The sequence below is a fragment of the Myxocyprinus asiaticus genome, chromosome 17 (genome assembly GCF_019703515.2).
Source record: "Myxocyprinus asiaticus isolate MX2 ecotype Aquarium Trade chromosome 17, UBuf_Myxa_2, whole genome shotgun sequence".
NCBI classification, from domain to species: domain Eukaryota; kingdom Metazoa; phylum Chordata; class Actinopteri; order Cypriniformes; family Catostomidae; genus Myxocyprinus; species Myxocyprinus asiaticus.
Genome location: NC_059360.1, coordinates 36189898 through 36206733, shown reverse-complemented (window position 1 = coordinate 36206733; position 16836 = coordinate 36189898). Strand labels below are relative to the sequence as shown.

Below are 16836 nucleotides of genomic sequence, written 5' to 3'. Positions count from 1 at the left end.
CAAAACCAGCCTAGATGGAACTTGTGACAGAAATCAAGTATTTTTCAGCCTAACTAAGGCACATTTTAAGTACCACAGAAGCATGTCAAGTCTTAACTATCACCAAAACGCAGAACGAGATGTTTTTATCTGCAAGCGCTTTTCATGTGGAGTGCAAAGCGACACTTGATGCTGGTGCTGATGCCCTGAGGCGAAATCATGAACGTGGCTTCACGATTGCTGTAACAAAGCAGATAGCCACAGTCTGCCAGCTGATTTATATGGTGGAGGATGAGTTTGAGATTTAATGCCCATTGCAATGAATATGCAACCTATGTGGGGACTAGTTCTTTCAATTAATCAAACTCCCACTTAGACTTTGGGAAACGTTTAATGTTACTTGAATTGGTGCTATTTTAGTGCATTTCTATCTTTATACTGTGGAAGGCTTTGTTTAGAAAATGTAAATAAAGAATTATATTGTTACATATTTTTTTGTTTTCTTTCCTAAGGAAATAAAAGTATTTTGACAGGAAAAGAAGTATATTTGGCCAAATTCTGTGATTTTGAAATCTGTGATTAATCACGATTAACTACAGCAAATTATGTGATTAATCACAATTAAAATTGTTAATCAACTGACAGCACTAATATACTTTGTATATATAACATTATGCTATTACCGTCCACAGAAAGCAGGCGGTCAAAATTTTTTTTTATTAACATAGAGATGTTTGTGTACATTTTTTAGTGGTCAGGGCAGTTGTAACTCATTAAATGATGATCAAATGATGGAAAAGAGCTGCCATATATCCAGACACAGTGTAGGTAAGCACACATTTAAAGAGTCTGTTCAGATGACTGGTGGAGTGATGCTGTACAGTCCCAGTAAAGAATGCTAAATCAAGGTAGTTTACTTTTCTACCACCCGATGTACTTGTTATGACCTGCCCAAGTCTAGGGTTGGAGAGGAGTAACAAAAAAAAAACAAAAAAAAAGAAACGAAAAGAAAAAGAAGGTTGGGATTTCCCCTTCTCCCATCCCAGCTCTCAATAAAAGGAAGTTTGAAATTCAAATTTGAAAAAGTTAAAATATTTAATCCAAAACAGAAAATGGAAGTCTCAAAGGCTTCAGGGGGGCAAGGCCAAAATAACAAACAGAATATCACCTGTTGCTAAAGGGGAGTAAAAACTAACTTATCTACAAAAGAAAATATTAAGTGTTCAACAACAATGAAAGACTGGAATCACCCACAGTCAGATTGGTTGTAGCAACAGTTACCTACTAAAATCAACAATCATACACTCAAAAAACTAGAGCACCTGATGTTGGTCAACCTGCAAAGAGAGAGAAAAAGTGGTGACAAAACAGGAACAGGGAAGCAGAACTCCACAATTGCAACAAAACATCATACATCCATGGATGTAATTATACAAGAGGACAAAAAATAAGAACAAACAAATACGTCCAGAGACGTAACAGTACTATAGCACTCAGAACTGACCCTGATTTAGTGCATTTAGCACTAAATAATTATTTTAGTGAATTGGGTGCTAATACATTCTTAGTGAATTTCCCCCTTAATGTTTCTGAAAAATGGTGTCTGAGAACAGTAATAAACCATGCCAACAAAAGCTTCCAGTAAGCATTATATTGTCATGAAGTGAGAACTGGAATATTACACTGTAGGTATGATTTCAAAGTGTGCAGAATATAAATTTAAAATATGCAAAATCATTCATCAGCCAAACATAATGGCATTGAACCTGCATAATAATGTTTGATGTGTGACATTGTGTACAGTATATGTATGATGGTTGCACTCTACACGAACGATTCTCCATTCTATCAAATGGGGCACTAAATCACATTTTCCGCCTCACTGAATATTTATGCAGAGTTCTATTCTTGTTGCATTTCTATTGCATGTTGCAGCTGCATTAAATGCACATGTGCTTTCTTTATTTAGCCTTATGTCTTTCTCTTTCTCTTGCTTGTTCAGATGGAGGATGTTATTGCCAGGATGCAAGATGAAAAATATGGCATACCTATTCGTACAGTGAAGAGTTTCCTATCCAAGATTCCCAGTGTCTTCTCTGGTAATTCTCCTACTCTGTTTTCTTTACACTGCAGTTCCTTGCTGGCACTGAGAAAGCAGTACCCTGCTGCAGCCAGCGCCCCACAGCAGGCTTGCAGACCAGTGCAATAAAAACTCAGCCAGAACTCTGTGTTTCTGCACCAGTCACTGACCCCTGCATGTCCTGATCTCTGTTGTTAGTCTGATCTCTGTCAAAGGTCTCTGGCCAGCAGAGTTCTAGCTGAGATCCACAATACATTCTGGGTTATGAAGAATGGGTAGGAGATGATTTTACTTGGATCATTATTTGTTCAGATTTAAAGGTGCACTCAGTAATTTTTGGTTATGTTGCCCTGGCTGTTAAAGCAGTTGTCTTGACTCATACTACTAACACTTATAAGCATGGACAATTACCAATGACACTGTAGAAATGTGTGATTTGCAGTTAGCAATGATGAATTCATTTTGTGTCCTGGAGGTGGGTAGTTAATGTGGTTGAGCTGACCAAGTGATAGACTAAGGACACAAGAAGTGGGGAAAAGAAGGCCATTTTATTTAAGAAGCAGAAAGGGTTAGACAAAAATTACAAATTATCAGTCTTGAAGCAATAATCATGAAAACTAGCAAAAACAGCTATGCCTCCAAACAAAATACAAATCTTTAGTGATGGGACGTTCGACAAGCTTCAGAGCATTTGTTAAAAAAATAAATAAATAAATAATAATAAAAAAAAAAACATTTCACATTGAATTGTATCTGTAAAAATCAGGATCTGTGACATCTAAAATGTCCTTTGGCTGAAAACCACGTGACTGCTTCAGTATCTGGTTAAAAATAATCACAAATCCCAGTACAAGTTGAAACCCAATACAGTCACATCAGCACATTTCCTCTCCTGTTGATAAAATGTTACTGCCAAGCCCACATACATATTTATTTTCCACATACATATTTATTTTCCATTCTACATGTTAATAATCAGGTATTGATTTACTCTCATTCATTGTTTATTTATTTATTTTTTTACATAACACAGTATGTTAAACTTACGTTGATAATAAATTGTATTGCTTCAAAACGTTGTCTGCCACAGTGGCTTACTAGGTGAGCTTCATTTTTTTGACCAACAGATGGCAGTAAATTGAACAGTGTACAGAAGCTTTGAGTTTTCAATATATTTGTAATGAAAAACCCATTACTTAAGAAAGCTCAATTTTTTTCCATCACTACAAATCATACACCTTACAAACAAGGGTGAAATACAAAGAAAAATAAATAAATAAATAAGAGACACACACACACACAAAAAAAAAAAAAAAAAGAAAAATACAAAAAATACAAAAAAATAAAAATAAAAATAAATAAATAAAATAAAACAATGGCTGTCTCAAACAACTAACATTTAAATAGAGCTGGTTCCACCCACAACACTAAAGGAAGGTAAGTGTTAAATAACAATATTTAATAATGAAACTTAACAAAATTTTTAGAAAATCTTAAGAAACAGATTACAGAATACATGCTGTAAAATGTAATTTGTAATGTATTTCGTTAGATTACTCAAGGTCAGTAACGTATTCTAAATACTTTGGATTATTTATTCAGCACTAGTAGATTTTTTCACTTGTTTTGACTATAAAAACTCTGCCAGTACAGTAAGACAAAATACACATGTTAAAAATACATTCTCTGAAAAACCTAAATATATTATGCAGTGTTGTTTCTAAAACAAGATCAATTTGAAAGTTTTAAAGATTTTTAGATATTTTTACAGGAAAACAATACAAAAATTATTATCAAGAATATGATTTTTGCCCTAATATCAAAGGTATTACTAGAAAAAAAGAAATGATCATCCAATGTGAATTTTCTTGATAAAAAAAATATGATTGTGCCTAGAAATAGCATTTTAGCTCAGCGTGTAGCTGACAAGTTACACAAGGTTTATTTCTATTTCTTCTGCTCCAAACTTACTTCTCTGTCTGCTCGTATGAATGTAATGCATCATAAGAAAGTGTTTCACCGCTGTTCAAATGCACTTTGGATTGCATCATTTATATGGATAAATGTTTTCCATCTGAAAGGACTAAATATTAAATGAAACAAATGACAATAAAATGCAAAGTAATCTCTTCAGTAATCAAAATACTTTTTGAATGTAACTGTATTATAATTACCAATTATTTAAATTGTAACTGTAGTGGAATACAGTTACTTATATTTTGTATTTTAAATACGTAACCCCGTTACATGTATTTCGTTACTCCCCAACACTGCATATAAACAATTGCGAAGATGTGAACGTGCATGAGAAACACTCCTTCTTGAGCAAGATGGAACAGTCCAGTTTCCTGCTGGAGTGGTATAAAAGATGGAGTGGTATAAAAGCCAAAGCATTTTTTCCTCTCTTTTGCCTGATGGTATCTGGAAATGCTGCAGCCACTACCTTTACTTCAGCTGGTTTGGACTCCGGTAAAGCAGCTTAACTTAAAAAGCAGCCTTCTAGTTCTTAATAAACACTGTTTTAAACTACCTTGTACTGTGTGATTAATTGAGATGGTTTGAAAATACATAATTTACTTAAATAGTAAATTTAGCTGAACAAATAATAATAAAATGTTGGGCAGAACCAGTCAGTTAAAATGGTTCACCTCACTCCCCTCACAGATAAAATTAGTATTTGGCTGACCATGTGATCGCAACATGGTGGCCCTCCTAAGGCAGCCTAGCTGTAAAATAAAAGTTTTTTTTATAAGGCTAGCCAACAGATATGATTATATTCTTCATCTCATAAGATTGTATGTGATTTTTAAGTGTATTTCTCAACAATTCTATTGCCTGGGGGTAAAATATATATATTTTTTAAGAGTGTACCTTTAATTCTTACAGCCAAGAATAGCTGTAAAAACATGGTTAATGGAATAATCTGGGTTATTTTCAAGCTATTGTCTATGAACCACATCTGTGCATGCCAATTTTTAAATAATGCTGCCAATTAATAATTCAAATAATTGTTCATTAGCTTTTGCAAACTTGGGGAGTTTTGAGTTGATGTCTAAAATGTTTATAATAGCTTACTAGTAAACTCAGCAAAAAAGAAAAAAGAAACGTCCTCTCACTTTCAACTGGTTTTTTTTTTTCAGCAAATTTAACATGTGTAAATATTTGTATGAACATAAAAAGATACAACAACTAAGATATAAACTGAACAATTTTCACAGACATGTGACTAACTGAAATGGAATAATGTGTCCCTGACCAAAGAGGGGGTCAAAATCAAAAGTAACAGTCAGTATCTGGTGTGGCCACCAGTTGCATTAAGTACTGCAGTGCATCTCCTCCTCATGGACTGCACCAGATTTGCCAGTTCTTGCTGTGAGATGTTACCCCACTCTTCCACCAAGGCACTTGCAAGTTCCCAGACATTTCTGGGGGGAATGGCCCTAGCCCTCACCCTCCGATCCAACAGGTCCCAGATGTTTTCAATGGGATTGAGATCCGGGCTCTTCGCTGGCCGTGGCAGAGCACTGACATTCCTGTCTTGCAGGAAATCACGCACAGAACGAGCAGTATGGCTGGTGGCATTGTCATGCTGGAGGGTCATGTCAGGATGAGCCTGCAGGAAGGGTACTACATGAGAGAGGAAGATGTCTTCCCTGTAACGCACAGCGTTGAGATTGCCTCCAATGACAACAAGTTCAGTCCGATGATGCTGTGACACACCGCCAAAGACCATGACAAACCCTCCACCTCCAAATCGATCCCGCTCCAGAGTACAGGCCTCAGTGTAACGCTCATTCCTTCGATCTTAAACACGAGTCCGACCATCACCCCTGGTGAAACAAAACCGCGACTCGTCGGTGAAGAGCACTTTTTGCCAGTTCTGTCTGGTCTGTAAAGGTGGGTTTGTGCCCATAGGCGACGTTGTTGCCGGTGATGTCTGGTAAGGACCTGCCTTACAACAGGCCTACAAGCCCTCAGTCCAGCTTCTCTCAGCCTATTGCGGACAGTCTGAGCACTGATGGAGGGATTGTGCATTCCTGGTGTAACTCGGGCAGTTGTTGTTGCCATCCTGTACCTGTCCCGCAGGTGTGATATTCGGATGTACCGATCCTGTGCAGGTGTTGTTACATGTGGTCTGCCACTGCGAGGACGATCAGCTGTCCTTCCTGTCTCCCTGTAGCACTGTCTTAGGTGTCTCACAGTACGGACATTGCAATTTATTGCCCTGGCCACATCTGCAGTCCTCATGCCTATATGCAGCATGCCTAAGGCACGTTCATGCAGATAAGCAGGGCATCTTTCTTTTGGTGTTTTTCAGAGTCAGTAGAAAGGTCTCTTTAGTGTCTTAAGTTTTTATGACTGTGACCTTAATTGCCTACCGTCTGTAAGCTGTTAGTGTCTTAACAACCATTCCACAGGTGCATGTTCATTAATTGTTTATGGTTCATTGAAGAAGCATGGAGAACATTGTTTAAACCCTTAACAATAACAATCTGTAAAGTTATTTGGATTTTTACAAAATTATCTTTAAAATACAGTGTCCTGAAAAAGGGACATTTCTTTTTTTTGCTGAGGTTATATCCTTTTACTAGGTCTAAGAGCTTTGCTATTTTCAAATCGCTTATCTAATAGCTTGTTAACTGTAAGATATGCTGTCAACTATAAGTAAACCATTTGTAGACAGTTGGTAGAATTTTTGGGAAACCTGTTTGAAAACAGTCATTATTTTTGCTAATCCATTTGGAGACAGTAGTGGTGCATATATTACACACTCCACCTTTAAATAAGACCTGAACTGTGACTGTGATTTGAGGTATTAGATGTAGATGCATAGACATTAATTTATTTTTGTAGACATGCAAGAAATAGTTAATGTTGTTAACTTTCTAAGAGAGTCAGACAGAAAGAGGTCACAGAGGGGTTTAGGGGGGCAGTAATGAAGATTATGATATTCTGCTAATCCATAAAATACTCCAGTGGAGCTCTGTTGAGACATATCCTCTTTGGAGCATCCAGAACTGCTATATACTTCCCTTTAATAATTTATACATTTCTGTTGCTAAGAGAGAGAGAGAGAGAGAGAGAGAGAGAGAGAGAGAGAGAGAGAGAGAGAGAGAGAGATATTAGTCTGATAAATTTTATTTTTGGGGGGGGGGGGTGGAAGAAAGACCATTAATTGTAGGAAATGGTGGAAAGGTGAGGAAGTAGGTTAGTGAATGGAAAATGTTGAAAAAAATGGGAAATGCGGAAGGGTTGAGTAGAGAACAAAGGATTGATTCAGGCATGATCACAAAATTCCTTCGTTAACATGTACTGAAACTGACAGGTCATTAAAAACAGTTCAGCAATGTCTGACTCTTAATGAAGGACGTTTTGCATTTCAGACCTTTTCAGTTGTTTGAATTTTTACAGAGTGGAGATGCTAGATAAAATACATTTCTTTAGTCTGCTCTCAGACATGTGGTATGGTATTACTCAGTGTTATTATAGTTTGGAATTTTTAATTTAGTTTTTATTTCTATTTTATATTCAATTTTTTATAACAATTTATTTTAGTTTTCACAGTTTGTCTGTTAGTTTTTGTTTGGTTTTCATGTTCTCAGTGTTTTTTAGTTTCAGTTCATTTTTTTTTTTTTTTTTTATGGCTGTCAAAGCTGTGCATTTACTGGTGTCATTTAAAAAGTCTAACATTATTACGTTTCTCTGGGCAGTCTTGTGTTACGTCTATCTAGTGGTATTTTCATGTTTAATGTGGATTGTAAATGTTGCAAATTTTATACGGTGAATATGGGCAAAGTGACACACTGTGTCCATATATATATTTCATTAAATGATTATAAATCATTACTAAACTAATCTATGGGGAGTATACAATTAAAGGGTTAGTTCACCCCAAAAAATTTAAGTTCTCTAATCATTTACTCACCCTCATGCCATCCCATATGTATATGACTTACTTTCTTCTGCTGAACACAAATGAAGATTTTTAGAAGAATATTTCAGCTCTGTAGGTCCATACAATGCAAGAAGATAGGGGCCAAATCTTTGAAGCTCCAAAAAGCACATAAAGGCAGCATAAAAGTTATGCATATGACTCCAGTGGTTAAATCCATGTCTTTAGAAGCAACATGATAGGTGTGATTGAGAAACAGATCAATAAAAATAAGTCCTTTTTTACTTTAAATCTTGACATCAGCAGTCTCCTTGGCAATCATGATTTCAAGCTTGGTTATATTTCCCAGCGCCGTCTAGCACTCTGCGAACTATACTAGTAAGTGTAATCGAGCTTGAAATCATGATTGTCCCTGTAGACTGCAATTGCAAGTTCAAGTTCTTTTATTTAAATAGAATATTTAGAAACAGCTTCAAGGCTGACCAAAGTGCTGTACAATACAAGATTATAAAAACACACAACGATTCATTGCAAGATGTACAGTAAAAAAAGATTTACATTTTGGTCTGTTGTCACCCAAAACAGATTAGATCACTTCAGAAGACATGGATTAAAACACTGGCGTCTTATGAATGACTTTTATGCTGCCTTTATGTGCTTTTTAGAGTTTCAAAGATTCAGACCCCATTTACTTGCATTGTATGGACCAACAGAGCTGAAATATTCTTCTAAAAATCTTCATTTGTGTTCAGCTGAAGAAAGAAAGTCTTATACATCTGGGATGGCATGAGGGTGAGTAAATGATAAGAGAGTTTAAATTTTTGAGTCAACTATCCCTTTATCTTTTTGAGGTTCAAAATTGATGACTTTACTTTGGAATGTGTGGCAAAACGCATTCATGACCACTGGTGGGGAAAAGCAATTTTTTCAAAACAGAAATTTGAGGTAAATCTAGTTAAGCTTATAAACAAGTAAAAGTTAATTTATTGTTATGATGTGAAAGTGTAGAAGAAAATCTATAAATTAATTTCAAATATAAATATACAGTATTTTCTAGAGAATATTTTTTCCTCTATCTCACTTAAACAGTAGGCCCTGCTGCTTAAAAACATCTGGGATTTTGTCAAAAGAGGATCTTCAAAGGCTCTTCTTCCTAGTATTGAATATTTCTTAATTTTTTTCTTTTGACTAAGGTAGAAGACATCCTAAACTTTCTTCAAAGGTATAATGTTAGGTTATATGGTGTTTGGACCATAATTCAAAGTGTCAAGAAAAGTAAAATGTCCTAAAGCTTTGCCTATATTCACCATATTATATAGTTTAGGAATTATGAAAAAGTATTTTTGTTTAGTTTCATTTTTTACCAATAATTTCAATTTTTATTTTTATTTTAGTTAACTAAAATGATTTGAGTTAGTTTTCGTTTTCGTTTTCGTTAACTATAATAACACTGGCAACTATGACTTGCTTCTCCACAGGATCTGGGGTTGTTAAGAAATGTTGTTATGCAGTCATGATGAATGTCTTAATATAAAATACACAGACTATGTTCAATGTGTTTTGCACATAATGATGTACACAAGTAGGACACATTACTGGATCAACATTTTTAGTTGTTTCTGGAACAACATTTCTATCCCAATCATAGCACGAACGCTAACTCTAACTCCGACAAAGTTAGCAATGATAGGGCTGACATTAGTCACTCATGCTCCTTTAGCAAAGAATATTGATCCAGGCACTTATCATATATATCATGTTAACCTTTCAAACTCGCACATAAAAACATTAATCTTCACTTCCTACTTTCCAGGTTCAGACATTGTCCAGTGGCTGCTGAAGAATCTAGGTATCGAAGACCAAGGTAATACAAACTTTTCTCTCATTTTTGAAAGTAACAGACAGCAATGGCAATCAGAAAATGCCTCATGTTGTTCCAAATCCCTTTCAAAAGACTTTTCTTTATTCATTGAACACAAAAGATGTTAGGAACTGATAGCCTCAGTCACCATTCACTTTCATTGCATCTTTTTTTTTTTTTTTTCATTTAATGAAAGTGAATGGTAACTGAGACTGAGCATTGTGCCTAATATCACCCTTTGTGTTCAATGGAAGAGAGAAAGTCAAATGGGTTTGGAGGAATATGAGGGTGAGTAAATAATGACAGAATTTTCATTTTTGGAAGCCAGCATTCAAACAGCAACATATGCTGGTAACCAGCCATGATGTTCTTTTCAGTTGAGAAAGAGGAGGCATGAAAGTGAGATGAGTTTTATTGAGGAAGGAAACAAGATAAAGGGATTGTGAAAGGAAAGGAGATGAAGGGGGTTTGCCATGCGGTGAGATTTGATTTGTCTCTATGTATGGTGTATTTCTCCACTTTAGATTCCCACTGACAGGGTTGACAGGTTTTAATATAGCAAGTCTGTGAGGGGGCACTACTCATACAAGAAAAGAGAAAACACAAGTGTAAACACATTCTCTCCCATACTCAATAGACCATTTCAGGAATAAATGAGAGAGAAAAAGTAAGAACTTTTAAAAGCTTCTCACCTCAGAGCTCCCCATTCTCTCTTTCTGTCTCTCCACTTCTTTGCTCTTGTATATTAATGATTAGATGGCTTTAACTCATGGAAATGCCTGGTGGGAAACCCTCACCAAAACAACAACAGCTGCAAAAAGCACAGTAGACCCTTGAAAATAAAAGGGTATTAATTTGTAATCAGCACAGACACAAGTTCTAACTTCACACACACTGTAAACACTACAGTATATTGTAAAAGTTTAAAAAATAATCATTTATTGATGCTTAACTCTCTCGGGTATGGGTTTTACATAGGAGCTGTGGTGTTTGAGCATGTTACAGGAGAATCAGTTATTTCCATGCTTCATGTGTACCCCCCTACAAAATGTTTTGTATTTACTTGTTTTACATAGGTAGTGTCCACAGATGGGTTAGACTGTTATAAATTCGAGAGAAGGGACAACAATTGTAAAATCTATACCGAAGGTTGTGACCAAATATTCGTGATTGCAGGTAGTCAAATTTAAAATGTAAAAAGAATAGAAAAACCATATCAATCCTCTGCCGTTCTGAATTTGCTCCCCTTTTTATGTCCTCAGTCGGAGACGTACTTTGTCATTTTGTCTGTATTTACTGTAGCATTAATATAGTGCTATTATATTATTATAGTGATTGGGTCTTTACGTTTAGGTTTAAAAAAAAAAAAAAAAAAAGTTTATGGTTCAGTTTCCAGGGAACACAAAACCTATACTGATAAAATGTAAAACTTGAATCCATTATAAGTCACTTTGTATAAATTTATATGCAAAATTGTAAAATAATGTAATACTAATCCTGAAAAAAACAATAGGTTTCACATTGTGCTTGGACCACTAATAACACTGTTGTTCCTTTCTAGTTGAGGCTCTTCATGTGGGCACATTGATGGCAGCTCATGGCTATTTCTTCCCCATCTCTGACCATGTGCTTACTCTTAAAGACGATGGCACATTCTACAGATTTCAGGTCAGTCATGTTTTTAGGTCAGCTAATTTAAGTAACAAAACCAAAACAGAGAGGGAACATTTTCTCTTATTATAGTTAATTACATAGTACTAACAATATAATAACAAACAGCTCTATAAAATAGTTACACATTAATTACATTTTGTACATTAGAACTAATAAGTACTTACTACTGTAAACTTACAATACAATATACACTAACACTGTATCGTAAAGCTTGACCGAACATTCTCTATAACAATAATCATAAAATTAGAAGGTTCTTTTCGAATGCAAACTGATTAAAATAATAATAATAATAATAATATGTTCTGTAAATAAAAATAATTTAGGAGAACATGAACTAAACCTCTTCAGTTTGCCCATTACATTGTATTATGGGTAATGCAGTGCATATTGTTGTCTTTTTCTCCTAGACGCCGTATTTCTGGCCTTCAAATTGCTGGGAGCCTGAGAACACTGACTACGGTGAGTCTTTGTGCGAGATGTGTTAGCGGAATAAGTATGTAAGAGATTTACAGTATATCCTTGAATTACTGTATAAGCATGATCTTAATTAGATCGCTTTCTGAGTATCTTACTGAGGACAGTCTATATGAACATGTATTTAATAATATCCTTCCAGATGGCTAGAGATCAGCTGGATCAAGAAAGGATGTGTGTGCTTTAATGAGACATGCCTATAAGAACACATTCTTAATCAAACCCTTCCATTTCATAACCAATTTCCATCTAATTGAATTGTGTAATCTTTAATTAAATTAAATTAAATTAATATAGCTTAAAATATCAAAGTATTATTCATCTATTATTCTAAAAGAATTAAATTAGTTGGAAATTTGTTATGAATATGAAATGCATTTATCTTAAAAACTTTTTTAGAGTTTAAAAAAGGTTTCATTCTGTGATTCTAAAAACGAGTTGAAACTACTGTGACAACACACAGTGTTAATATTACACTGTAACCTCGATAGTGTTTTACTTATGTCATATTTGTTGAGCTTTTGTGATTATTCTGTTCGTTCATACAGAAAGTGCAAATGACTTTACTTTTATTAGTCCCATCTGGATTTGTTTAAAATGTTTTTTCTCTGACAAAGTTTATCCATCATTTACTGATAAACGAGAGTCCTGCTATGGCATTGTGTCTGATTCACTTTAGCTTAACTTGGTCACTTGCAGTGGTACCCTCAAAAAGGTTCTCCAGTGTCAGTTCCAACCTGAGGATTTGTAAAGATTTGTTTATCTCTAAAGTTGTGATAGGATTTACGTGTTAGATTCTGCCATTACGTTAGTATTGTATGTTTCAATGTCTATCCAAACATACAAAAATGTTTATGTACACTTTACATACAAATGGCAATGAATATGCATGAGGTCACCCTGTATTATGATGGCATGAGTATACAAGTGTGTACACTGATGAGCCAAAACATTATGACCACTCACAGGTGAAGTGAATAACGTTGATCATCTCCTAACAAGGCAACATGTCAAGGTCTGGGTAGATTAGATGGTAAGTGAACAATCAGTTCTCGTAGTCAACGTGTTGAATGTGGGAGAAATGGGCAGGAGTAAAGACCTGAGCAACTCTGACAAGGGCCAAATTGTTATGGCCAGAAAACTGGGTCATAGCATCTCTGAAACGGCAAGGCTTGTGGGGTGCTCCCGGTCAGCAGTGGTGAGTACCTAACAACAGTGGTCCGAGAACTGACAAACCACAAACAGGCGTCAAGGTGTTGTGCACCCAAGGCTCATCAATGCGCGAGGGCAATGAAGGCTATCCCATCTGGTACGAACCGACAGAAGGTCTACTGTGGCACAAGTCACAGAAAATGTAATGATAGTTGTGGGAGGAATGTGTCACAACACACAGTGCATCACCCCCTGCTGCTTATGGGGCTGCATAGCCGCAGACCGGTCAGAGTGCCTATGATGACCCCTGTCCACCATCGAAAGCGCCAACAATGGGCATGCGAGCGGTGGAACTGGACCTTGGAGCAGTGGAAGAAGGTTGCCTAGTCCATTGAGTCCCATTTTCTTTTACATCACGTGGATGGCAGTGTACATGTGTGCTGTTTACCTGGGGAAGTGATGGTACCAGGATGCACTGTGGGAAGACGACAAGCCAGTGGAGGGAGTGTGATGCTCTGGGCAATGTTCTGTTTGGAAACCCTGGGTCCGGCCATTCATGTGGTTGTCAATTTGACATGTGCCGCCTACCTAAGCATCATTGCAGACCAGGTACACCCCTTTATGGCAATGGTATTCCCTGATGGCAGTGGCCTCTTTCAGCAGGATAATGCGCCCTGCCACACTGCACACATTGTTCGGGAACGATTTTAGGAACATGATGAAGAGTTCAAGGTGCTCCCTGGGCTACAAAATTCCCCAGATCTCAATCTGATTGAGCATCTGTGGGATGTGCTGGACCAACAAGTCAGATCCACGGCCACTCCACCTTGCAACTTACAGGACTTGAAGGATCTGCTGCTAATGTCTTGGTGCCAGATACCACAGGACAACTTCAGGGGTCTTGTAGAGTCCATGCATCAGTGGGTCGGCGCTGTTTTGGCGGCACATGGAGGACCAACAGCATATTAGGCAGATGGTCATAATGTTTTGGCTCATCAGTGTATGTGCCTGGTTACTGTAACATAAGTTATGTTGCTTATGAATGCAACAGTCAGAATAACACTCAGATGTGATGTAGTATTGTTGACAAGCTGGTGTGAAATATGTTAAATGATAACTAAATGTTTTGTATATAACGTTTGAAATCCCTGAGGGCTAAGTTAAGTGCATCTGTAAGTGTGCAAGTGTAAGCACAGTTATTCACAAATCGCTTTGCTTCTCTCTGCAGCTGTGTACTTGTGCAAAAGAACAATGCAGAACAAAGCACGTCTGGAACTGGCTGATTATGAAGCTGTAAGTAATATCTTCTCTCACTTGATCTAATTTTTTTTTCTCTCATTTTTCTCTATCTCCATTTTTCTTTTAATTGTAACAATGCAGGTCTTAGGCTTTGTATTTCAGACTTTATTAGATAGAAGATATTAAGGAAAAGACCATCTTTGAAAAAGAAAGAAATAAAAAAAAGAGAAAGTAGGCCTAGCAAAAGCATGTGTAATTCATGTAAATTCTAGGCATTTCTATATAGAAATACGCCCACTAATATCTTTCTCATGTTGAACAGGAAACTGTGAATATATGCAAATATCAACATATTAGCAAATTTAGTTTTATCTCTTTTCCATTATTTAATTTTTTTTTTCAATGTAAAAAGAGTTGGTTTATACAGAGAAAAATTCATTATCTTAAAACAATAAAGAGATACATTATAATCACAATATTCCCACCACCACCACCAAAAAAAAAAAAAAAAAAAGTATAAAAGAAGGATGGCTTAAATAAATTATAAATAAAATAAATTATATTTTTAATGAATAAATTGTTTTAAATAAATAAATGATATATAAGTATAAAAGAAAACCACAAAATATTAATAATGGTCAGTGTGGCCCGTGGTCTATAGGCAAATTTATACTGTATTGTTGGTACAGTACAGAACTGGTTCACAGTGTACTGGATTGATCCATAAAAGTCTCCCATATCTCCAGGATGACATGGGTTTTGTTTTTTTGTGCTGTTAGATGCTCTTAGACAACTGTATTGTATCATGTATAATTTGTTTTAAATTGCTCAAATGTTATTTTTTCCCCATCCAGGAGAGTTTAGCACGACTACAGCGGGCGTTCGCAAGAAAATGGGAGTTCATATTTATGCAAGCAGAGGCTCAAGCAAAGTGGGTATTTTTAAGATCCTAATCAGTGTTTCCCTCTCTTGAAAGTCATGCCACCCTGTGAGGTCAGTCAGAACACAGGGAAGTGTCTCTTTACATTGCAAAAATGAAAAGCTTTTCAGGATTAGCTCATGTAATTGATATTGTTTGATCAATGGCTAGATCTTTAAAGAGTCTGTCATCCAATCACTGGTGTTCATATGTCGATTCCTCACACTAATAGATGCTGAAAGTCAATTGGACATAAATTGTACATTCAAAATGTTCTCATTTGTTCCAAGATTTTCCATTTAAATCTGAGTGTCGGTGTGTTTCTGTTTGCCAAGACACTAGGCAACTTTATAACTTTTCAGCTCAGTTGCATGGTTCAGTGCATGTACCTTTTTTCTTTTGGAAGTTAAATGTTTTACTTGCTTTAGCTCTGTGTTTTGTCTTTGCAGAGTTGATAAGAAAAGAGACAAAATTGAGAGGAAAATACTGGACAGTCAAGAGAGAGCTTTCTGGGATGTGCACAGACCAGTGGTGAGTCAGTGTATGTGTTTTGTATGTGTGCGTCGTAAGAACAAGTGAAAACAATGTGGCCATTCCGTTCTCTTCAGAATTATTCTTTGTAGTTTTGTAGTGTTTGAAGTTGTTCTCTCACAGAGGAATGACACGGCAGTGCTGAGCATTTCTGAGCTGATGGAATCACCTTTGTACTGTCTTTCAGAGTTGCTGACTAGCTATAAAACATAAACACAAATTAAATAAATCATAATCTCACATTCACTGTTGCCTTTCTATCATGTCCTTAGACAACATAGTGTAAAAAGTAAAAAATGTGTAATTACCTTGAAGAGCTATTTCTACCTGATGTGACCATTAAAATTTACTTTTGTTTGAGTAATCTAATGTATTCAGGTTGATTCAGTCATAATAAATTATATTTTTGACTTGTATAAAAATGAATGTAAATTAATTCATACCTGACAAAGCATTTTACAGTGTATTTTGTAGTTTTGAAATGCAATTCATGACATGCAGGCTAAAGAAAATCTCTAATAAAAATGTACCATGTAGAAACTGTGGTATAATGGCAGAAAGATTGTAGATTGATACTAAATCTATTTGGAGAGGGAATCCATTTTATTTTTTATTACAACTGTGGCAGCTTTAGTTATAGATTCTGGGTGTGTTAAGAAACTTCCATTTATGAACTCCATTAGAAACCTTAGTAACAGTGATCTAACCATGGTATTGAGGAGCCAGCCATGGTTTTTTTTAATGGTTTCTATGATCTTACTGCAAATACTACAGTTAAACTACAGTTATTGTGCAAGAAATATGGTTTTAATAATATTTTTGTGCCAGTCCATGTGTGTTTGATTGTCTTTACAGTATGTTTGTAGATCAACTGGTGTATATTGGTTTTATATTGCATCTGTGTAGTGAGAATAAGTATTAAGTAGCTGTTTGTTTTATAGAAAGTAGCAATTTCTTCCTCAATTACACTATGCTGATCCTTCTCATTAGCAATTTCATGCTAACTTGACTAATATTTTAAGCTGACGTGC

General features: G+C 35.8%; 1 protein-coding gene across 2 annotated transcripts in view; it reads left to right on the top strand.

Annotated features, from left to right (window-relative positions):
* Positions 1–16836, top strand: part of LOC127455452 (regulator of G-protein signaling 7-like) — an 86811-nt gene that overhangs the window by 55798 nt on the left and 14177 nt on the right. For both annotated transcript variants that reach the window (XM_051723367.1, XM_051723368.1), the window contains exons 3-9: positions 1982–2078; positions 9766–9816; positions 11375–11481; positions 11898–11949; positions 14345–14409; positions 15210–15286; positions 15724–15805. In XM_051723367.1, coding sequence (XP_051579327.1) covers positions 1982–2078; positions 9766–9816; positions 11375–11481; positions 11898–11949; positions 14345–14409; positions 15210–15286; positions 15724–15805 — 531 coding nt within the window. The remainder of the gene's footprint in view (positions 1–1981; positions 2079–9765; positions 9817–11374; positions 11482–11897; positions 11950–14344; positions 14410–15209; positions 15287–15723; positions 15806–16836) is intronic.